Source organism: Apis cerana, linkage group LG10 (genome assembly GCF_029169275.1).
Source record: "Apis cerana isolate GH-2021 linkage group LG10, AcerK_1.0, whole genome shotgun sequence".
NCBI lineage: Eukaryota > Metazoa > Arthropoda > Insecta > Hymenoptera > Apidae > Apis > Apis cerana.
Genome location: NC_083861.1, coordinates 4,230,666 through 4,255,389, shown reverse-complemented (window position 1 = coordinate 4,255,389; position 24,724 = coordinate 4,230,666). Strand labels below are relative to the sequence as shown.

At 26.6% G+C, this 24,724-nt stretch overlaps 1 protein-coding gene across 5 annotated transcripts in view; it reads left to right on the top strand.

The window, feature by feature from the left end:
• LOC107995439 (uncharacterized) overlaps positions 1-24,724 on the top strand; it is a 180,051-nt gene that overhangs the window by 54,278 nt on the left and 101,049 nt on the right. For 2 of the 5 annotated variants that reach the window (XM_062080781.1, XM_062080780.1), the window contains exon 2: positions 19,888-19,996. The exons of the other annotated variants lie outside the window; for them this stretch is intronic. In XM_062080781.1, the coding sequence (XP_061936765.1) occupies positions 19,888-19,996 (109 nt within the window). The remainder of the gene's footprint in view (positions 1-19,887; positions 19,997-24,724) is intronic. 5 annotated transcript variants of the gene reach the window in all.

Genomic DNA, 24,724 nt, shown 5'->3' with positions numbered 1-24,724 from the left:
CGGTACAGAGGGGTGAAAACGCGCCCTACTACCCACTGTATACAACCAGCCAACAGGTAGCTGTGCGCTGTATAAATAGACATAGCCGGGATCATCTCTGGACCGACGCGGTCCTCACCCTCTTTCCACCCTCTTTGTCATCTTCCCTGTCTTCTAGTTTTTCATTCTCATTAGAGAAATACGCGTTTATTGTTTTAATTGTTTTTTTTCTTTTTAATCGAGTAGTTTAATTGAATATTGAAAAATGTAAGAATATTTAGATATTTTTTTTTTTTAATTATCTTTCTATTCTTCGAAGATTTTTCTCGTTTTATGTTCATAAAGTTAATTTTTAATTAGTAAGAAATAGGCGTTCAATATTGTTTCAATCGTTTTTCAAATTGAATAATTTATATGATATTCTTTTTGCTTCTCAATTGAAGTGATTTCTCTTTGATTTTTAATTGAAAGATGAGCTGGGAGAGAAAAATGATGCATGAAATTGATTTATGGAGAAAGATTAATTTGATGGTTCAGTTTGCTAATAAAGGAACGATATTTTATAATATTAATTACTATTATTATGTTCTTCTGAATAATCTTCTTTCAGAGTTTTTGATATATTTATTATTATTTTCTTCTCTCTTTCGTTTAATCAATAATTTGACTGAAAGTTTAAGAGATATTTCTTTCTCTCTCCGTTAAAATTTACATGAAATTAGTTATTGATCGTGGAGGGATGAAATTTTGAGATCAAACTAGCTTTTAGTACTTCTTACTAAGACTAAAATAGAGTTATTCTAGTAGAGTAAGTGATTATTTGGTCTATTGTAGAAGATAGGATGGTATTTGAATGAGTATTGTTCTCAGTAATGGATTAGTAGACTAGTTTTGATTTATGGACTCGATAAATTTTGTTCATTTCTATTAAAAGTAAAATAAGAAACTTGAAGAGGTGTTTCAGATGTTGAAAATGTTGAAGGAAATTCTTTCTCGTGATTAGTGCTTTACTCGAGGATTAACTTGATGGTGTTTTCAGACCCTTTTCCTCAAGAATGTTTACACTACAACGTGGTGGATTGTCTTATACAGAGCTTAAAACTTAATTCAGTATAAAACAATGGTACATAAATGATACATGATGTCTCGAGCGTTTCTAGTTGGAGGGAATTTCGTTAAATATTCTTTTCCATCTGATACTTCTGATATTTTCACTTTGAGTTTTTAGAATTATTCACAGAGTTTAATTATATTAATGATAAGTTATTATTATAAATTGCTGTCGAATTTCAATTCAAATAATAATTATGAGAAAATTTTGGATCCACATAATTCATTTTTAAATTCTTTTATTAAAAAAATATATTTACAAAGTTATATTTTCAAATACTTTTTGATCAAAATTTTCATAAATTTTCATAAATAAATTTCTATAAAAAATTCAATTATTATTTGAGAACAAATTTCCAATTTTTTGATATATTGTTTAAATTCTAATTATTTCATAATTTAATGAACAATTGTACAGCTTCAAATTATTTTAATTAATATTTAAACTCGGAACAGCGAATCAATATATGAAATTACAGTCAAGAATATTGAAAAACTTGTTAACAATCTCTACTATTCTCGAATATAGTTCGACGAAGACGTATTTCGAAAGCTAAGTAAGGATTCTGCTGAAAGTTAACTGTCGAATTAAAACTTTCACATACATAGTTCATGAATATTAAATTCCCTTCCCGGTAATAAAACTTTCATGTATTTAAAGGGAAATTTACATCGTATCTTCAACAAAGAATTTTTTTAAAGAGGCAAATTCAAAAAATTCAAACTTTCACTACCAGGATTAATTATTTAATCTAATTTATTATTCTATTTTATCATATTTTCTTTTTGTTAAAAACTTTCTTGTCTTCTATGTTTATCCTTTTAATTTTTAGCAAAAATTAACTGATGAAACTTAATAGATAGTATTCACAAATATATATATAAATGTTAAAAATAATAACAAACATAAATCACAAACAATAAAAAAAATATTTTAATTTTTTTAAATTTTGTAAAATAGGAGATTGGATATAAGAAAAATTAAAGTATCTATAAGTAAAAAATTATTTGATTTGTAGTAAAAAATTATTTATATTTGATCTCGGAATATATCAAATCTTACAATGATATTTTTATATATTTTTTTTTTATGTAAGTTTAATTTTCTAATTTTTTGACGCATTTCGTTCAAGTTACGGCAGAATAAAAAAAATGTAGAATTAAATATTACAGCATTTATCCATTCCCAAGTGTATCTCTCCTGTTTTTACAAACAAGCTCGAAAATCGTGTTCCAACGAATCTTAAGTAAAATTTGTCCGATTAAACTTTTCCTGTTTCATCTTGGCCAATTCATTTCACGGATGAATTGTTCCAATGCCATTATTTTCCTTGGACTGTGGTTTTTTTTTTAAACTGCTTCCATTACTCCATCCACTTTCATTTCGTAGCCTTTTTATCGAACTTTGTTTCCTCCGCATCGAGCTTTCACGTTGTGCTGTCGGGAACAGGAATGTGTTTGTTCATTTCACGTTTCTGTGATCGGGGCAGAAATTGTTGACTTTGTTTTTTCTTGAAGAATGGGCCAAGAATCGGCCAGCGGCGAAAGTTTCGAGGATAATAAGATCGTCAAATTGACTAGGAAAAGCTTTTTATCTCGAATAAGTTTTCTTCACTGACATGACTTTGAGGATTGTCCAATTTGTTCCTCGTTTTTGGATCTAAAATAAGAAAGATTCTTTGAATGTAGTAGCACTTAGATACGATTATTCTATTTGTGTATTATGTTGTTTTGTTTCATTTATCTGATTATAATTATTTTATTGTACTTTTTGTATCATAATTGAGATTATTTGATCTGATATTATGATCGATCTGTTCTATTTCTTGGACCATAACTGTTTTATTGTATCTAATTGCGCATTTTCTGTTCCAACTTTTCCAATTTTCAAGTTATGTGCGATAACATATTTATTATGTTTTATTAACAGAGTTTATATTTTTGTCTAATCTTGAGTTATTTCTTTAATTATAATAAAAGAATAAGGAATACTATTGCACAAGAGTTGGATTTATTCTTTTTCATTCATGAAAAATAGATATTATAACAAATGATTTTTTTTTTTAAATTTAATATTCGTTGAATTTTGAAGTTGTTTCTGAATGATTTTTTTCTAGATAAATTAGTTCAATTGTATCTGTAAAATTATATTTAATGTATTTAAAATTATAGTACCACAAAATATATACAAATCATCTGTACATTCTTCACAATTTCAGTTTGGCTCAGTTACGTACAGTAATAGATATAATTTATTAGTAGTTGTTAATATTACGTAACATAAATATCGAATAATTTTACAATTTCTCGTTAACGATGACATTTAATATCTGGTTTCCCATATATTCCAAGAAACGCAATTTATTTATTAAATAAATTCTCTACGCGATTCGTGGAAATTGAAAGATTCGTTTGCATAATATTGATTTTCGAATATTTAAATTTCTAAAAAGGTATTGGATAATTACAAACAGTTTCTATTACTAGTCAATTAGGGAAATGTGGAAAAGTAAGAATGATTTTTCTTTAGAAAAATAGTTTTATTCTCAATTGTAATTATTTTATTTATCGTCTTTTTATAAAAATTATCATTAAATTCTTCGACATTATCTTATAATTTGTTTGAATATCATTTGTGATATTTTTTACGTATATATAAATTAAAGTTTTCAAAAATGTTTCAATGTAGCGTAATTATATTCAAACAAAATGTGAAAAATTTCGATCAATAGAATATATTTTCATCACATTCTGTGAAGATCGAATTTTCGAAATTCGAATGAAGAGAAAATTTAACCAAAGATATCGAATCTCATTGAATATGGGACAAAATGATTTTAAGAGAGTCTCTTTTCGACAGAATTTAAATTATCTCTCGTTTGGCTTATGTAAAATAGTATCCTCTTTTATTCTTGATGATGCTCAATTTTATCGAAAGTCTGAAGTTATTTAATGTTGCCTCGCATGAACGAGTTTAAATATCATTACCTTGAAAAGGGAATACATAAGGTCTCTGAAAAAGAAAAAGAAAAAAAAAAGAAGTATCATTACGAACAAAGGGAATATCCTTTGTCTTTTATTGCGATTCTTTTATTTCAACTTTTGTCTCCACTTTCATCTCTCGTTGAAAATAGAATTAGCATACGAGACATATGGAAGAAATTTAACAGACTTTTCACACACGAGTACCTACAATGAATCTTTCAAGATACATCTCTTAGATCTTTATTTCTTGTAAAAAAATTACATAAAATTGTATTGATTAAGTTTCTTGATATTTGTTATATTTTAATTTTATTTAAAAATAAAACAAATATCGTTACAGGAATTTGTATTTCATAGAAAAATTTAAAGAAAATTTAAGAATATTGGAATTTTTTTTATAAAATCTAAAGTTTTATATAATAAAATAAAAAATATATATATATTTTTTAATAAATTTTTCTCATTCTTTAGAAATTTCAAAAAAAATTATTTCTTTAAATTTCTTTAATTATTCTAATATCTAGAAAATTTAACTATTCATTTCCTCGTTATATTAATTTTTCATTATAAGAAAAGTAAGTGATGGATGAAGGTCTTAACCAATTTTTTTACATAAAAAGAATTATTGCTGATCGTGTTTATTAACTTTCGATTCATCTATTTGCACGTCGAATATTTAAAAAAAAAATATATCGATTTATAAAGAAATTCCACTCTTCCAATTTTTCCTATTCGAATGAACGCGTGTTTCAATAATTTCAATTTAAAGAAAAACTATTACTTTGGAGGAAGCAACCGTTCATTCCGCTCGTTTAGCCATTTCTTTCGATTTTTACCGCGTTATTGCCTCGGTAGCCAATTATTTTCACCTCGTATCGCTAAGTGTTTTCGTTTCTCTTCACTCTGATCGACAATTTTGTCGAGTTTTTGTCTGCCAATGACTTTATTGAATTGCTCGTTGCTTTCGTTTTAATCGTAGCTGTTTGAAATATACGTATATCTCTTAACGACCGCCAATGTTTAATTTTTATTCTTTTCTTTATGCAATAAATAAAATTTTTAACAATTGAATTTACTTCCGTTCATTATCTATCCGAATATTTTTAAGAATCATTTTTTAAAATATTACGATTACCATAAAAGAAATTATCATTAAAATCAATATTACCATAAGAGACAGATCACAGATTAGCCATTTCAAATCACGATTATTCTGAACAAAAGTAGCAACCCAGTCATCGTTCGTATCAAAGAGGAACACCGTCTTGGGAAGCGGTTTCCGGTTAATTATTCAACGATACGCCTCAAGAGGAAACACTTAATTCCAGTTAGAAATTGTTTTCCAACGTGAAATTAACGACCACGCGTTTTTCTTTCTTTCATATTACCAGTGTGGTTTCCCTTTTCTTTTATCGTATTCTTTTTTAGAAACTAGCGGGTTTCCACTCTTCCCCTTATCGAGTAACGAGGTCTGTCTCTGAATAAAAAACAAGAGAATCGTGAAGATATTTTAAAAGAGTAGCACGTTCAAAGAGTTTCTTCCCTCTCATAAGGATCGAATCTCGAATTCCTTTGGGAGATTAACGAGATATTTTTAATCGTACTGTTTGGCGAATCGTTTGCAGCATCGATCGATGTAACGCTATCGATGGATGGAAAGAGGATTTTAAAGCGTATCTGTGATGGTTAGATAGTTGTCGATGCATTAATTTAGTTTCGAGGATACATAAGGGTTATTGGTATTAGTTGAGAGAAGTTTCGTGTGACGAGAGTCGAGTGTTTGATAATTTACTTATAGTGGATGTTTACTTTATATTGCACACTACTTAGATATCTATTTGATAGGGAATTAATATTAGGTATCAAGTTGTTTGTTCGTGATTCGAATATATGGAATATTTTCATTAATAGGAGATTCTGATGCTATTATTGCTTTAACCATTCGTTCCTAATGCGAACTATTCCTAGCAAAAATTTTAATAATAATGATTTAAAACGTCACTTTTTTTTTATTCAAGATTTCTTTCCAGGTGAAAGATTGAATTTCATTTTTAATTTGAAAATGTCTTGGATCTCTCTCATAATCTATCTAAAACTCTAAGTAATAGAGTTTTAGAGAAGTATTTATTTGGTTGCAATTATTTTTATTTTATTTGTTTCATTATAACTATTTTCTTTTATTTTTTTAATTGTAAGAATTATATTTTTCAACTATGATTTATTCTACTATTCTGATTATAATCTAGCTATATTACTTGCTCATAATCATTTGGTCATGATTTATTCTACTCATCTAATATATGACTATATTCCAATCATGTTATACAGTGTATTGTATTTTATAATTTATTAAAAGTGTCAGAAAGAATCGATTTCTTTTTTAATATATACATATATTAAAATTGATCAAACGATTCAAATAAATTTTGCACACAATTGATTCCAATGAACAATTGTGCAAAGTTTTATAAATATCAGTTTATATTAATCTTGTATGTTAGTTTTTTTGTTAGTTTAGTGTATATTTATGGTAAATGTCGATAAACATTCAATAATGTCAGGAAACTTGACTTTTTTTCTTTTTTAAAAGTTTCATAAAATGTCAATTACCAATTGGAATGGATTCGATACATTTTATATAGTTCTCTTACGAATTTCAATTAATTTCAATTAATTTTTATGAAAAATAGAGATATTTCTGTACGTAGGTGAATAAAGAATGAACAGATACTTAAAATACAATCAAGAATTTACTCTTCTCTAAAAATTTAATTGAAACAGACTAATGAACGGAAATATCTTTATTGAATTATTATATTTGAAGATTATATTGTTATGAGAATTAATGATTTTGCACGTACAGCCATTTTTTTCGCAATGAGAAAAATAAGAATAATAACAGAAATTGGATGGATTTTTGCTTGGAAAATATGTTTAATTTGCATAATTTTTGGTGCATGTATTATGCTCGAATGAGATATGTGAATATTCGTGAATGTATTTTATGAATCATTATAAAAAAAAGTATTTTGGATTTTAAAATATATTCGTTAATAATAATTTTTATTTAAATTATTAGGCCGAATATACGAATATCAGATTATTTTCAATAAATAATATTTTCCTTCAATTTTTAGTTTCGTGTTCAATCTCTTTTTGTGCAACATGAATAAATTTAAGATTACAATGCAAATTTTTAATACAAAACTTTGTAATTTAGAAAATTCTACATGCAAATAATATCTTCTCGAAAAAAATCTTCGTCAACTTTTGGAATAAGTCCCTGGAGCTTTTCTTTTTCGTTACAGTAAATTGCTCATATAGAAACCATAACCATATTCTTTTTCACTTTGAAAAAAATTCCCTGTAGGGTAATTAATGTTTTTCGTATCCCTTGCATACACATGTATTTACATATGTTTTATATTAAAAAGAAAGAAGAGATAAAAAACATAGAAAAAAAATGAAAAGAGATAACAAAGCAAGAAGAGAAGTGAAAAGGCATCTTTTATATATATATATGTACCAGAAATTTTTTTTTTCTTTCATCAGAAAAGAAAAAAAACAAAAAAAAACGAGGAAGAAAGAGAAGGCGATAAATTCCTTTCGACATATCAGAAACTTTCCTTTTTTTTTCTTTAGACAAAATTCTTTTTGGGGGCAAGTTTTTATGTCTCTTTGGAAGAAACTTTCGCGGAGAGGCATCTTGCTCCCTTTTTTCTCTTAGAGAAAATTTTCTTACAAGATTGTAAATTATGCAAAGAAGAATTCTTGAGAAATTCGCGAATAATAATTTCGAAGGAAATTTGTTAATTCGAAAATGTTTAAAACGACATTTATAATATATATTTAAAAAAACGAATGTTGAATTCTTCTCAATAACATTAGAAATTTGAAACAAAACAGTAGAAATTTGAAACAAAAAACTCAGTATTCGAAAATTCACTTTATATTAAATTCTATCAATAAAAAAAGGTACAGAAAAATATTTTTCATATTAACAACTAAGAAGAATTGCAAATTTTTTAGTTATATCCTTATTACGACAAATTCTCCACGTTTCCTAAACTTTTTAATCTAGATTAAAAACATTTCAATATTATATTGAAAATAGAAAAAAAAAGAAAAAGGAAAAATATATCAATGGAAGAATAAATATAATATACGTTAAATAAAGCAATAAAACATCATTCCTGATATACTCTATCCTATTTATATTCGCTTTTTTTAACATTTTAATTCACTATATATGTTTGCTCTTTGTTTTCGAAACAAATCCCCGATTCCTCGGGAAAAAATTTCCGCGTGAACGAACATTCATTACAACAATTAAATATTTGATATCCAGTCCTGTGTGATCGATATAATAGGTTTTTAGACCTGTTAGAATGTTTGCTTCCACGTATTCTCTTTTTCTCTTTATTTCTCGTTATTTTTAACAGCACGTGAATTTTGCTAGATTTATAATGATCGAACAATAAAAAGAGAGAGAGAGAGAGAGAGAGAGAGAGAGAGAGAGAGAGAGAGAGAGAGAGAGAGAGAGAGAGAGAGAGAGAGAGATAGAAAACATAATTTGGCAATTTTTTGACTTTTTAATTGCTTAGAGGAAATTGATTTTTGCGATAAACTTTTTTGTTCAACGTATATGTATTTATTCTTTAATTTTGATGTGGACGTAATCTGTATTTTTGATACTTTATTGTTGTCACATTTGAAATAATTTTTGATTTTTCGAATGTGGGAATGATGGATCAATGAAATAATTGCGAATGTCTTTTTTAGAATTTCGAAGGAAATTATAAACGAGTATTTTTAAGAAATAAGAAACGGAAAGGAAAAATATTACGTGCATTGTTCTATTTTCTTGAAGAATTTTGATGACATGTTAAATTTTGTAGGAGAGTGATTACGTGGTTTAATTTTTAAAAGATTGAGGTTATCTAATAGACTTCTTTAAGTATTAGTTTAGATAATGTTAAGCAATATTTGATTATAAAATTTGAAATAAAATCGAGAACTTTGAATCCAATTACAGGAAGATCTGAATAATTTAGATTTCGAATTGGTTTAAAATAGAACCTTCCTTGAAATTAATCAACTTTAGTAGAAGTAATAATGAAATGTAATGTTTTCTACAAAAGACAAATTAATTTAGAAAATGTTACGTAGTGTCTGAAGTAAATTTTAAAACAAACGTTAAAGTATATTTCAATTAGGAAAATAATTATATGTTATCTATTTGCACAATCATCTTTTTTTATCGCTTTTTTTTACTAGAATCATCATGTCGAATATAATTATAATCTCAACGTTTCAAAAGCAGCTCTCTGACAATCAAAGAGAATATTCTATAATAAACTCCAAACAAAATGAGAATTATTTGAAAGCAAAATATTGTGAGAATTATTTGATAATTAATAAATGTTAGGAAATGAAGTAAATTCTTGGCGTGCTTCGAAGAACAATTAGTACATTTATTTCATTTATTTCATCTCGTTACGATTGTTTTATTAACGATGAAATAATGAACGTCTTGAATAATAAAGACTTACTTAACCTCTCTTATTCATTTAGCGTAAAATTCATTTTTATTACCTGAAATGCCATCATTTTTTCAGTGTTGAACTCAGTTTCTTACTTTGAAATCCATTTAAACCTTTTAAAAATAATTGTATTAATTCTTATCGAATTATAATATCTAAAATTTCATTATAATTTTATAAATAAGTCCGAAAAATTTTCAAGAAATTTCTACATTAGAATTTCGTTTAATGTTTAATTCGATATTCGTGTGAAAAATGTAATAACATCGCGTTATAAATTGATTTTCAATAAATTTTTACCGATTGTTTTTACGAAATGTTTTAAATTTAAGTGCAATTTGTATAAATTCAAATAATATGTACATTAGAAATGAAATTTTTTTATTTTCTTTGCTTCTCCAATGTGCACTAGATTTTAAAATATTCATTTTTAAATTCCTGACAAGCGTTATATGAATCGAATTCCAAATGAAATTTGTTCAATTCAACATGCGTCAATAAATAAATTTAACAAACCTATCTGGATTCGAGATATCGTTTTTGCCCTAATGAGAGGCGTGTTGATTAATTATCATTTCGTTTCCATGGAAATTCTTTGTCTGCAAACGTATCAAAAGTCTCTGGATTTATTTGGAAGTTTCTTATCGTTGTACCAACATCACGTAATTATATTTCAAATTCAATAAACAAATTTCGATACTTTAAAGATATCTTTTTAATTTTTTAAAACATTTCTTTCATCCTTGAAAAAAAAAAGATTGAAATAAAAAGTATTAAGATAAAAGTATTGAGATAAATAATTAAAAGTTGAAATAATAAAAAAATAGTATGGAAAAAAGATGATTAATAAACGAAAAAAATAAAATAATGATATTCGTTTTCGAAGTTTGTTAATTGTTACATAATAAGAAAAATGAATATTTGCAGAGGATATATTTAAATGTAATTGAATTAATTCTTAAATGAAAAAAAAGACTGATTAATTTTCGATAATGTTAAATTAAATTTTGTTCATTTCAAACTATTAATTTAATTTTACTTATGTAAACTTTTTATTGCTAATGCAATTTTTTTTAATCGAATTTTAAGTTTCAAAACTTAATAAATAATTTTAAAATACACTTACATTTTAAATTGGAAAGATATGTTAAAAATTTTTCTAAAGAAAATGAGATAAATTAAAAAAAGTATAGAGAATAAAAGATAATGCATACAAATTAGAAATTTCAAATATTAAATTTCATTTCTCCCCGTGTTTTTTCATTTTTCCATTCTTCATCCTCATGAAATTTATACTCGTTCGAAAATTATAATAACATTTCTCAATTAATCTCTCTTTTTTCCATTTCTCTCTATTCAACCGCAAGCCAAAATGTCGAAATAAATTTTGTCAAATTTTCTAGTCATTTTAGAAGCATAACATTTGAAATTTGTCGGGAACGAGTTTCTCATTGTCAACATTCATTCAAAAACATAATAACATTCTGTCCAATCAAACACGTTTCCATTATATCCGCTCCAATAATCTCGATTTGAATTCAAATAAACGATTTGAATTAAAAATCCAAGCAATCGAAACATTTAATCCATCTCATTTTCATCCCTCTTTCGTTTCACGAATCTTTAATGAAAAGGGACAAAGGACCGATGTAAAAGATTCCCTCGAAGGGGAGAGGTGAATTTTCTCGAACATAAAATGAACGAGATAGCTCAGAGCAACGAAGAATTCTTTCGTGAAAGTTTCAATTTCTTCGTATTCAAGAGGATACGATAATGGCTTCTCAAATTTTCGAGCCATTCCTCTGTTGCGGATAGTAACAACGTCACAGGCCGGTTGTAGTGGTATCCCCCTAAAGCCACTGACTGCCTTCCTCTTTCTCTCTCTCTCTCTCTCTCTCTCTTTACCAACTTCCGGTGAAGTTCGCCATGAATTTACTCATCAGTTGCTTCGACGTATCCTATTTAACCGTGTTACTTTGTGACAAAGTACGAAACCGTGAATACGTGGTTATTGAATACTTATCGAGTGATCTTTTTTGTTGGAGAAATAATATACTTTTTCATGAAATATGTGTCATGAAATATTAATCATAATTAATCATGTTGATATTTCTTTCTTTTTTTTTAAAAAAGAGCGAGGACGATGGGATTTAATGTGTGCAAAAAAGGGAAGTTTTATAAAATTTATAAAAATAGTGTAATTAAAAGAAATTTATAAATATTTATAAAAGAAATATGACTGTAAGTATATAGAGTGATATTGAGATAACTTTGGAGTGTAGATTCTAGAGAAATAAATATAAAAATTAACAAATTACAAAAATGTTGATTACGATTTATTTATTGAATTATAATTAATTGAAGAATTGCTTTGCAAGAACGAGATAGTTTCATTACTTATAAGTTATTAAATTAGCTTTAATAAATATTTTTCTACAACTTTTGTTTCAATGTCTTATGAATTCTGTATAAAATTTGCATAAATATCTTCTAGTTTAACAATACTAGAAACGATGAATGGATAATAATAAACCAATAAAAAGAAATAGAAAAAAGAAGTATAAGGAATCAGTTAATAGTTTCTGCAATTATAGTCCGGTTGTTTTCCATAACAAAAGTTAAAACACGCAATTAAAGAATGGCGTGTCAATATCAGTTTTTATTAATACCGAATGTCTATTGACTGAATAATCGCAGTCTAATTGCAAATTGGATTTTACGTGTCTTTTTTGAGAATTTCGACTAATAGGGATAATCTTTTAAAATATTTTTGCCTTGTCTTTCACCTTTCATTCAATTATTTTATAAGTAATGAGAATTTTCCGAATCTTAATGGTTAATAACTTACTCAATTAACGTTCCTTCCTTCCCTTTTCGAATTTTCGCTCGTTAATTGAATTTTTCTCGATGGCAGGTTGTTAATATTTTATTCCTTGTAATTATAGCGAAATAATTAATGGAACCTTTACAAAATGGAGTTAGTTTGAGAGAGTGGAATATATAGGGTGTTTTAGAAAGTATAGTGTCTTAAAATAAAGAATTGTTTTATATAAAAAATATTAATCGAGAACAAGAAATTAAATTTTCTTTTTTTCAATAAGATTTTACTTTTCGAAAATTGAAAATATATTACAGAAGTATCAATAAATACTTTTAAAAGTGATTATAGTGATATCAACGCGCATAGAAATTATTGCATAATAATACGATTTGCTTTTTTTTTAATAGTACATAATTTTTAATTATTAAAAATATATCGAATATTCAATGTGGTTGATATTTTTGGAATTATTTATTATTATTATTATTTTTAAGCAATTCTATGCTATGAAACACTGTGTACATTTTAATAACATTTCAATAGATAAAAAAAAAAAATTCTTCAATTTCGATAATGGCAATAAGTCATCAAAATCCATTACGATTTCTCTACTATATTTGTTTTACATTATATCTATATATCTCACTGGTGGAAAATTGGAGAAAATTTCACTTACCCAGTTCAGGATATTCATTTTCTCGATCCTTTTAAAAAAGGAAACTCAGGGATGGGGTGAAATATGAATGACGATATAGAAAGGTGGAAATTTAACGAATCGTTAAACCCAATTTCGTGCAAAAATAGGTTCAGAAGGGATTGGGAGATCAGAGACAAGTAATTGATTCAACCACGGCTTGTCGATTTGCATCCTCCTTTTTGATCTGGAAGTACAGACACGGAAATTACTGTTTTCCCTGTCGCTACCCTCAATTTTCGAGTTAAACCGAGCAACCTAGTCCATAAACCCTCTGTCAACGAAAAATGATTTTTTTTTTCGATCAATAAATTGTGAATTAATCACAAGTATCAGGGTAAGAAATAAATTGCATGCATATATGTATAGATATTCACAAGAGAAAGAAATTTTGTTATTTATTTGGAAGATGATACCGATTATTCGAATAAATCGATTTTTAAATATTTTAAGACTTTTAGTTTATTAGTTTGATGATCAGTGAGATAGAAGATAAAATATATGAATGGTTAATGGAGTGTGACATCGTGTCTAAACAGACTTCCTTTTCCTCTCTTCGAAAAGCTTTAGTGAAAAGCTTTAATCTATTTGAAGTGAGAGGATCACACAAACTTTTTCAAAGATCTGAGCTGAAATTTAATCTTAGTTGTCATTGTTAATAAAACAATCCTGCTAAGATCTTTGAAATTGTCTTTCGTTCAATTCTTTATATAAGGCACAAATGTGAATTATACCGCAGGGTGGACCGACGAGTCTGGACAAAACTTATTTTACATATTAATATATTCATCTTTGAAGAGTCTTATATTCAATAGGTCAGAACAAACGCAAAAATCATTATAAGATATCTCGATCGAGATGCAAGTTAAATAAGACGAAGACAGATCTCTCTCTTTTTGCGTTCAATTGCTTGTATTACTTAATAAATAAACTCGAAACAACTTTCGTATCAACTTTTGCGTTTGTTTTGACTTCTATCGACCCTCTCACGAATATATTAATACTTTATACGGTCCAGGCTCGCTTTCGTGTGTCTTTTGGGTGGTGGCGTACCCACGGACCCGAGCCAAATACGAATTTATCTCTCCCATGCGAGATATTTATGCACCCTCTGGTGTCTCGGAATTCGACAGCAAAATTCTTTTAGCTGACAGAGTCAATCCAACCCCCGAGTAAATGATACGTAAACGATGATACCGCAGTTTTTGCGGATCTGTAAAAATCCTCTCAATATTCAACTAAGATTATTCGAATAGGAAAAAAGACTGTTAAAAGACTTAAACTATTTGCAGCGGGTATATTTTAATTTTAAAGCAGATCTGGATGTTTTTCAAATATCATTTTTAATTTTTAAAATTATTCGAGGAATAATTCCTTTTTCTGAAATATTTCACGCCAAGTACTTCACGCGAGTATTTACGATTGAATGATTTATTTATTATCGTTTCACGAAACAAATTACTTGATATTTGCCACGTTTATTTATTATTTGTTATTCGATGAAGATGAAGATGATTGATTTATTAATATCCTGCGTCAAATGTTTGTACTAATATTATTACACGCATATTACGACTATTATTGCATGTATCATATTATTATTTGTTACTTTAAATGCCATTTTAAAAACAAATTTTTAATCAAAGAGTAATAATTTAATATTATTTTTTTATCAGTCAGTTTGTTATTTGATCGATCAAAATAAAATCAATCGAAATACATCACTCATCAAATAACAATAACATTGTTTGATATAAACTTTGTTCAGATTTGTTATTATCGTTAAAAAAAATTTTTTTCTTCGACATTACATTTTCCAATATTATTTATAATTCTTTCTATCCCGATGTTCGTATTCGCAACCTCTTTTGTATTCACAATAATACATCGTCATCATCGCGGTTTACTTTTGTATTCATCGAGCTATTATCACTGTTTTGCCTTGGATTCATCATCGTTTCAACTATATTTTTCCGTCATCATTGTCTCAATTCCAACTCTCACAATTGTCGTCTCAATTTAGATTCGTCGCTTCTGTTTTTTTCCATTTTTCGTCTTGTTCTGTATCGTAATTTCAAGGCTCTTCCTTTTTTTCTTTTTCTTTTTTCTTTTTTTTTTTTCCCTCCAAGAAAAAAATACGTATCACCGTTTCCAGGGATTTTCCAAGCCTCGTGAGGTCACGGGTTGAAAATAAAACGCGCTCGATATTTATAAAAGGAAATATCTGAGCTGTGGGGAAAATGTAGACCAATAAACTGATAGATAAAAAATAGAAAAAGTTAAAATTTTGATTTGTGGTATCTCGAGAAAAAAATTGTGATGCACAATTTGTTCAATGTATATTTTGTCGACGAATATTATTAAAGAATTGCATCATGGTGTTCATAATTGAAAAATTTAAATTATGTAGAAGATAAATTATGTTTGTTTACTACATTTGTATTTCACATTTAAATTCAAATGAAAGAATTTAACATGTGTTTTATCTTAGTTTAGTACATAGTTTTGTATGACTTTACTGCTAAACAAATACACTGCTTTAACTGTATTTAATTGCAGATAACTTTTATATCATATTTTATACGATTATAATGTCATATTTTTATGACTTTAACGTTCAGTTTAATTATATATATTATTAGTAGTGGGATCTTTTATGAATATAATGATTGTTATCTAAATGTATTATGTGATGCCATTATAAATAAAATTAAAAAATGGTACAAGAGAAAAAAATTAAATATCATTAAAAAAATGAGAAATATATTTCGATTAAAAACAAAAAATAATTTATCCTCATAATTTTTCATCTCTATATATTTAAACAAAGAGAAATAAAGCCTTCGTATTATATTGTATTCATTAATAAGAATATTTCAAACTTTTGAACGATAATTCTTTGAATAAAGAAATCACATGTTTTTTGCAATCTAAAATTTTCGATACATTCAAATTTTCGAACAAATCTTAATTAAAGATTACTTCGATTGTATCAATTTTTAATTTCGCAATTGAAGAAAATTGACTAATTAAAAAATTTAATCCAACCATTGAATTAAAAAATGACGGTAAACAAAAACAAAACTCAACTTATATATTTCATGTTTTGTTTCCGACGATAAAAAACATTAAATTCTGTTTCTGTTAGAGAATGTATTGTATTTCATGCAATAGTTAATTTTTCTTCAAACAAAACGAGTCAGAAAGTATTGGTTTCCATCGAAATTTATTAGAACATAGTAAAAAGAGGATAGTTGAAAAAAATACTGACAAATAACTGATACAAAAATGGGTCAAAAAAAAAAAAATATTTCGTTTGATGTTAACTTTTTGAATTGCCTTTAAACGTTTCTTTTTTGATTTTTTTTCTTCTTCATTTTGAAATCAATTTCATATAATCTGGGATATTGTTTTCTTTCGATCGATTTTTCGTAATATCGGAGGAAAGCAATAGAGATGCAGTGAAATCTTTTCAAATAGTTGAATTTTAAATAGAATCAGAGGGAACGAAATATATATTGGAAGAATCGATGTTCGTGCGGACGAGGCAAAAGTATTAATGGAAATGAAAGTCTCGGTCACGGGTAAATATCGGATTAATGAAATTAAATTTGGATATTTGAAAATGAATTTAATATTCGACGCAATGTCGAAAGAGATGAAAGTCAGGGCAGAGATATTGGTTGAATTTTAATGTCTTTGTATATTTTCGATAAAAAATAAAACACTAAATATAAAATAAAAGATAGAAAATTTTTATAGAAAGTTTTTCTATTTTTTTAATAGATAAATAAACGTATATTTTCGTATTCATAAAAAATATTATATAAACAATTTATTAATTGAATAAATAAATAATATTTTATTAATGATTAATCATTATATTTTTAATATGATTTCATATATTGTAGATTCGTTTCACAAAGTCTTACAAGATTTAAGTTAATACCTTTTAAATTAATATGTCTCTATTGAAAGTAGGTTAATACTTTTTTATATGAAATCACATGATGCATCGATTAATGCATTAAAGGATATAAGTAAATGAAAAGAACATATTCAGCCTTCCATATAATAATCTCTATGTATTTATTTATGAAAAAATTACTTAACATTACTAACATTAAATTATATCCTTTTTTGCATCGTGCAATTTTTCATTCGAATTTTATAAAATAGAAAAAAAACTTTTTTAAATTCTACATATATTTCTACATATATATAACATAAAATATTCATACTATAAAACAAAACAAAAAAATCTATTTCATTTTTCAATAATAATTCAAAAATATTCTATAAAGAATAAATTCATTATTTTTTCTCTCTTCCTTCTCTCTCTCTCTCTCTCTCTCTCTCTCTCTCTCTCTCTCTCTATCAAAAGAAAAATCATTTCATAAATTAAACATCATTCTTTTAATGTCTTTGATGATATCTTATTTTTTCACATATTGGAGCATCGTTTGTCTTCGAAACACAAAGAACACATCCTCTTCTCGACACGTGGAAACCTATATCCCACCCAGGTGTTGTCAGTAAGGTCACGTTTCCGCTCTTTTTCGTAGGCCGTGGCGACTAATCGATAGAGCAAACTGTTGATTCTGACCCGGACATGATTCCGGATTTTGCGGGCCACGGCGACTATGTCAATCTTGGAAATCAATGAAATTCGAGCATCGTTCACCGATCAATATCACGCTTGAAGATCGCGTCTTCTTCCCCTTCGAGAGGAGGAATTAATCTTATGGAATTATTTTTGAAAAGATTGGATGTTTCAAGAGATTTGAAGATGTTTCATAGAATATTGAATTATTTTAGAATTGAAAATTTTCGAGAAGAAAAATTAATTTTAGATGAAGGCTAATCATCGAAGGATGATGTGGTACAGTTGTTTGAAATTGTAGGTGATATTTGTATCGTTATTTTGATTATTAATTATTATTTCTTCCCATTTTTTCCTATTACTTTCTCTCGAAACAATTGCTTCGACTTATTCAAAATCAGTTCTCAAATTAAACAAAATTTCCAAACAGTTAAATATTCGATGGAAGATCAAACAATTTTTATGTAAAATAATCTTTTATATTAAAGAGAATTTTTTTTTTTTAGAAATTTCAATCTTTAATTTAAGAAAACCTTGAAAAAATATCTCATGTCAAAAACCAATATCTCAGATGCATGATTGCAGATTAAAACAGTAGTTTTCCATTTTGAAAATTTATCACTAAATTTCTCGACTATTTATCTTCGTTATTCATTTGTGTTGCTTTTAAGAGAAACTCGAATGGAATTCTGTGATTGGTAAAAAGTATTTACCAGTGAATAGAACGATATAGATGGAGGTTGGAAAGTTTTAATGAAACTCCTGTCGTTTGATGTGTTATTCCGATTATGATAGATTGTTGGCGGGATCGAGAACTTTTTAGAGAAATGAAGGAATGTTTCGATGAATTCGTTGTAATTTCTGAATGGATTTATGGAATTTTGGGTATTCCTTTGGGAAGGAAATTATTCCAACAATTCATGCGATCTCAATTTATTATAGTATTATCATCGATATGATGTTTTTTTTTCATTGAATAAACAATTATTATTATTAATACTTAATACAAAAATATTTTAAAAAATTGAAGAAATTTTTATATTAAAATGAGATTATATATAGAATTCGCAATTTGTCATCTTCAAATCTGTTAATATTATTGATTGTCGAATCGATCAAGAACATCCCAATCCCTTATGTCTGATTCCTAAAAATAATTTTCACTTCGATCTCGAATCAAACCTCGATTTATCAAACGAGAGAGAATAAAAGACGCCTCACGTTCTTTTATTTTCTAAAAATAGAAATCCAGTGAAAAAGAAATCCCAGGTTCTCTCTCCTTTCTCTACATTTTCTGTTTCACAACGTCCTTTGTCAATTCATCTTTTCCTCGTCTTCAATCTCGTCGAAGACGAGAAGGTTTCCCTCCTATTTTTGGCGATTCCCCTAAAATTTCGTTCAAAAAGCCTGTTGTGCACATTAATATCGCGAGCCAAGCAACCCCCATATCAAATCGATAAAGCTTAAGACCGTGAAAGGTTGAGCCACGTCCCTTCGTTGTTAACTGCTCCCTCTTCACCCTTTGTGCATACACCTTGATTCGTTAAACGTATTTCGCGCTTGACAGACTGTTTTCTTAGACGTAACAGAGGGATGTATTCTGTGGATGTAGTATTTGCTTTCCAAGATCGTTTCGATTGCATGAGATGTTTGAGAAACGAAGTGGAAAAATGAATGATTTAATTATTAACGTTTGGGATAGGTTGTTATAGATGGTTTGAGCTAAAAACATGACTATATTATTCGTGTGGACAAAAAAATAGTATGATTTTGTAACAGTAAAATGAAGTTGGCTCTAATTTTTCATAATTAGTATGCAAAAGATAAATTATATTTTTAGATGTAAGGGTTTCGAATTCCTCTTTTTTGACCATATTTTTAAACATGTTTTCTAATTTTTTAATTCTTATTTTTATGTGTTATTAATTACGTTATTTTCTTACTTTAGTTTTATATTACTAAATTTTTTGCTATTCTGAAATATTCATAATATACGTACATTTAAAATTAATAATTATTTAAAGCATTGCATTATCAGAAACCCTATATTGGATTATTCCTTTCTCAGTTATTTTATAATGAAATATAGATCCTTTAGATTTGATAAATTAAAAAAGTTTACAAAAAAAAAGTTACTTACATCCATTTTCAGAGCACATTTTTGTGGTCCACACTGAACTTTCCACTCGGTGGTTAGGAGGTCGAATCCTGCTACAACCATTATTTCTTCTAATTAAACAGCTGAATCAACAACTTCCCTCGTGAGTAATTCATCGTTAAGCATCGAGTATTAATTATATATCAAAATAACGATAAAAATCTAGATGTACTTCTTTTTCTTTTTTTATAGCACTTTATCCATATTAACACACGTGCACTTAATGATTGTTCCCATTTAATGTTTTCGGATATAACTCGTTTCCAATAAAAATAATGTTTCATTATAGGTATTGTTGCAGAGGAATTATATTTATCATTACAGATAATATAAAATAACAGCTATACTTATTATTATTACATATCAGTTAAAATATGTGTAGCTACACTCCATTCCACTTCATTAATATTACACCCACCAATGTATTATCACCCATTAATATTGTTATATTAGCAAGTAAATTCCTGAATATTTTCATGATGAAATTTATTTTAACGATATATAAAAATTTTAAATAATATACTCTTAAATGTAGTATATAAATTAATTTATTTTAACTTTATCTTGCAATATATTTTCTCATTCGCGAATAATATAAAAATAAATCGTGCGAAATTTTCTCGTTATATCGATGTTGTCTCTTATTTTTCCAAATAAAGATTCTCGAGATGTAATTGTTAACATACCATTCCCCTTAATTTGGTACACGAACAGATTGGATTTTACCATAATCGAGAGGAATTATTAATCGCACGGTATGCAAATGCTTTTGTTAGCGAGATTTGACGATCGATCGGTGTAAATTATCGACGAGCCATGGAGATTTATTTATTCCTCTTGGAAATATCCATTTGTATTCTTAATTAATAAGTTCGAATTGTCCTGATAAAATCGGTTTCAATGAAAAATAATCAACATTATGGTATCAATGATTATCCATTGTCTCGTTAACATTTTTTATATCTTTGCGAGATAATTGTATTTGAAGATAGGGAAGAACAGGAAAATTATGGAAGAATTGTAAGAGTAGATTTACAGAAAAATAAAATTTAGCGATGTTAGATTAGAAATAATTATGAATTATTGAGATATGTTATTCAATATGAAGACATTTACGCGGCAGAATTTTTTTACATAATTATCAAAGTATCATATAAGTATCATATAAGTACAAATTGTAAATTAAAATATAAATGTAAATTAAAAAGTATTATCGAAAATTAATTTGATAGTGAACAATGGATAAAGAGGGAAAAGAAAATAGAAATTGATGTTTTATAAATATTAAAACATTCTTTTCTTTTGTATCATTTAATTTCTGTTAGAAGAGACATTAGCATATGATATTCAAAAATAGCTCATTATCATAGTAATATTATCTCCAATATTTGCACAGACTAATTAAAGAATTTATTCAACGATTTTTCATTATAAAATTAATCATTATTTACATGTAAAAATATTTTTTCTTTCTTTTTTTTCTTCGAATCATTTGGTTGTTTTGGACAAATTTTTCTGTTTTTTTTTTTTAATAATTCAATTTAAATCTATCTTTGATATTTAAATCTTTAATTGAATATCGAGTTATGTATATTTATTTTAAGATAACATTCAATGAGATGTAATAGTATTTATAGTTCCTCAATTGCTAATTTCAAAAGATAGCTATTTTTTATGATAAAAGTTTAAGTATCCTCATATTAAATAATAGATAAATTTAAATAATATTCATTATTTAATATTATTACTATATATTGATACTCGTATTACATTAATTAAGATTTTAATTCATGTAAAATTATAACAAAAAGACAAAACCGTCACAGAAACATTATTTTGATTTTCTGTAGACAATTTAGATTCTTTAGGATCGAAAGGGAATTCCATTGTTAAATTTCTTCGAAGCGAGTTTTTATTTTTATCGAAAAAAGTTTTAAATAAAAAGTTTTATTTAACGATCATTTGTATCTTAAGTGAGAGTCATACTTCGATAAGTTTCTTAGAATTTTTTCAGATTTTTATAATAAAAAAACGAGTTGTCTATTTGAAAAAAGTATCCACAGAGAGTTAATGTATTTAATTTTAGTCTAATTTTAATTATTTTTTTCTTTCTTTTCTTTTTACTTTTATTTTTTTTATTTTTATTTCACGTATACGTTTATATTCTTTTCTTCCCGATCAGTTTTATCTCCAGTATTTTATCCATCAATTTTATCTTGATTAAATTTTTTTATTGAATTCATAAATTCATATTTATTTTAACATATATAAAAATTCATATTCTTACGAATTTGTTTATTCACGAAGGAATATTTACACAGTATAAATGTTCCAACATGAAATGTTAATTGATTTCAAGGAATAATTTATTGTACGTCGAAATTTGAAATTTTTCATCAATTTCTTTTCTCTTCTTCTTTTCAAAATCTTATATTCATATATATATATTTTTTTAATTTATAGATTATCATCATATAGAATAAAAAAAACAATCGTCAAGTATAAATTAATTATCCCCCCGTTTTTAAAAATTTAAATTTATCAAAATTTCTTTTATTCCATTTTATGATAATTCTTCAATTATAAATCAAACACACGATAGAAGAATCGTAATAATCTCAATGATTGTTCACAAATCTCATCATTTCAACGCTCGAAACATTATTCAACATAATCCTCATCAATCTACAACCTTCACACCTGTCCCTCCATTATTTCCCCTCCTTTTTTTCTCAGCGAGCAGCTTTCAAGGAGCACTTCTTTTTTTCTGTCTCCTCGGAGACATTAATCAAAAAGTGGAGCCTCTGTTTGTTTACGTCAGTGCAAAACAGCTCCTTCGATGGAAAAATGTACCTCGTTTCGCTTTTATCCCAACGTACTCCCTCTAATTTTTTTCTCCCTTCTTTGAGGATTTACTAAAGAATCATTTTGAATATATCGAAGACGTGAAATAAGAAATTCGTGATTGGTCGCGAAAAACTGGATTCATCGTGATTGAAAAGTTCTTTAAAAGAAATGAGGAATGAGGTTTCATTGTTAGCATTCGTTGCTGATTGGAATAGTATTCGTGAGTTTTGGGATTCTGGGATTATAAGAAAATGAATTTTAAAATTATTTTCTTATTATAGATTTCGATTGAAGAGGAATGAATTTAATCCACTAAATTAGTAGTTTGGTAGATTTCAGAAATTTTTTATTTTTGTGAGACATTGAATTTTTGAATTTTTATTTTCAATTTTAATTGTTAAAAAGAATTTCTAAATAAAGTACGAGGTAATTTTTTTTTATTTTTTTTTTAATCATTTCGGAATCTTTAAATATTTCTATCAGATTTTGAGTTCTCAGTGGCAAAGTGATTAACGTACGAATTATGGGTTAAAAATAATTTCTATTGTTATAAGGAACATATGAATTATGAAATTTATGTTCAACATGATTGAATATATATTTATGTTATTTCATATTAGAATTCATTATAATAGAATTATTATATTATATTCATAGAACAATTATAGAATTATCATATTAAATGGGATTACAGAATTATTGTATTTTACAGTTAATAGAATTATTATTTACATATTATATTATTATAGAATTACTGCCTTTATTATTACAATAAATAAATTAGAATTAATAATATTTATTCTAATAGAAATATTGGAGCAGAATATCTAAGTTTTTACATGAGAATAAATCATAGGTATTTTTTCTTTTCCTTTCATCTGTTTTATTAAAATAGTTATTTAAATTTCTGTCCTATCCCATTTATTAATAACATTAACGTTGTATCAGAGCAAACAGGAAAAGACAATTTTCCATCCCAGTCGAGAATCATGAAAGGAGGACATCGATTGACATACATGGTTTCGAAACGTGGTTCATATCGTGATTTAATTTCGAACTTAATTAGTCCTCCGTCATTCTGTTAAAAATTTCGTGATTGACGTTCTACTACGAGATTCTATAACGAAATCCTTTGTAATAATACTTCTTTTCAAATATCTCGAAAATTATAATAATAGTTACATAGAAAAGAGTTATATTAATTATAATAATATTAATTTTTATCTGATATAAAATATTAAGATCATAATTCTTAACATTTTTCGTGTTTTTAATATGGCAATCATTTTTGTCAATTATTATTATTTCACAAATAATTAAGAATAAATTAAATTATTACATTTATATAACTTGTATAACTTATGTTTCGGTATATCCAGATTATTTTCAGAATTTTTTTAAGTATTTTAAATAAATTTAAGTATTTTAGTAAATTTCTAAATATTCAATTTCATTCATATTGAAAAGATTTGTTTGATCGTAGAAATATAATAAAAAATAATAAGATATTATTATGTATATATATTAATATCTACACGATTATAAAATTAATAATTGATAAAACTCCCAATTTAAAAACACGAGAAAATAGTTGAAAATTCTAAAATAATAAACAATTCTAATTTTCCTTTCAACCAAGATTATCCCAATACAAAATTTATTTTAAAACTCATAAAAATCGAAAATGACATTTGATTTCTACACAATTATCGATTCGTTTTCTTTTCAAATTTCTCAGAAAAAGAAACAACCATACGTTTCATCCGCTATAGAATAGAAAATCCTTGTAACGCGTACGTTCACGCCACCCTGTATTGAATAACGTTAACGAGATTTCACGCGTATAGAATCGACGTCTACGAAGTGTGGAGTCGAAAGACAAAGGGTTGGGTGTATCGACACGTTCCTATAATCGACAGACTGTTAAAATTTTCTTTGTGGCGATGAGAGTGACACTAGGTGATCCCTTTGTCGGCCGCGCATG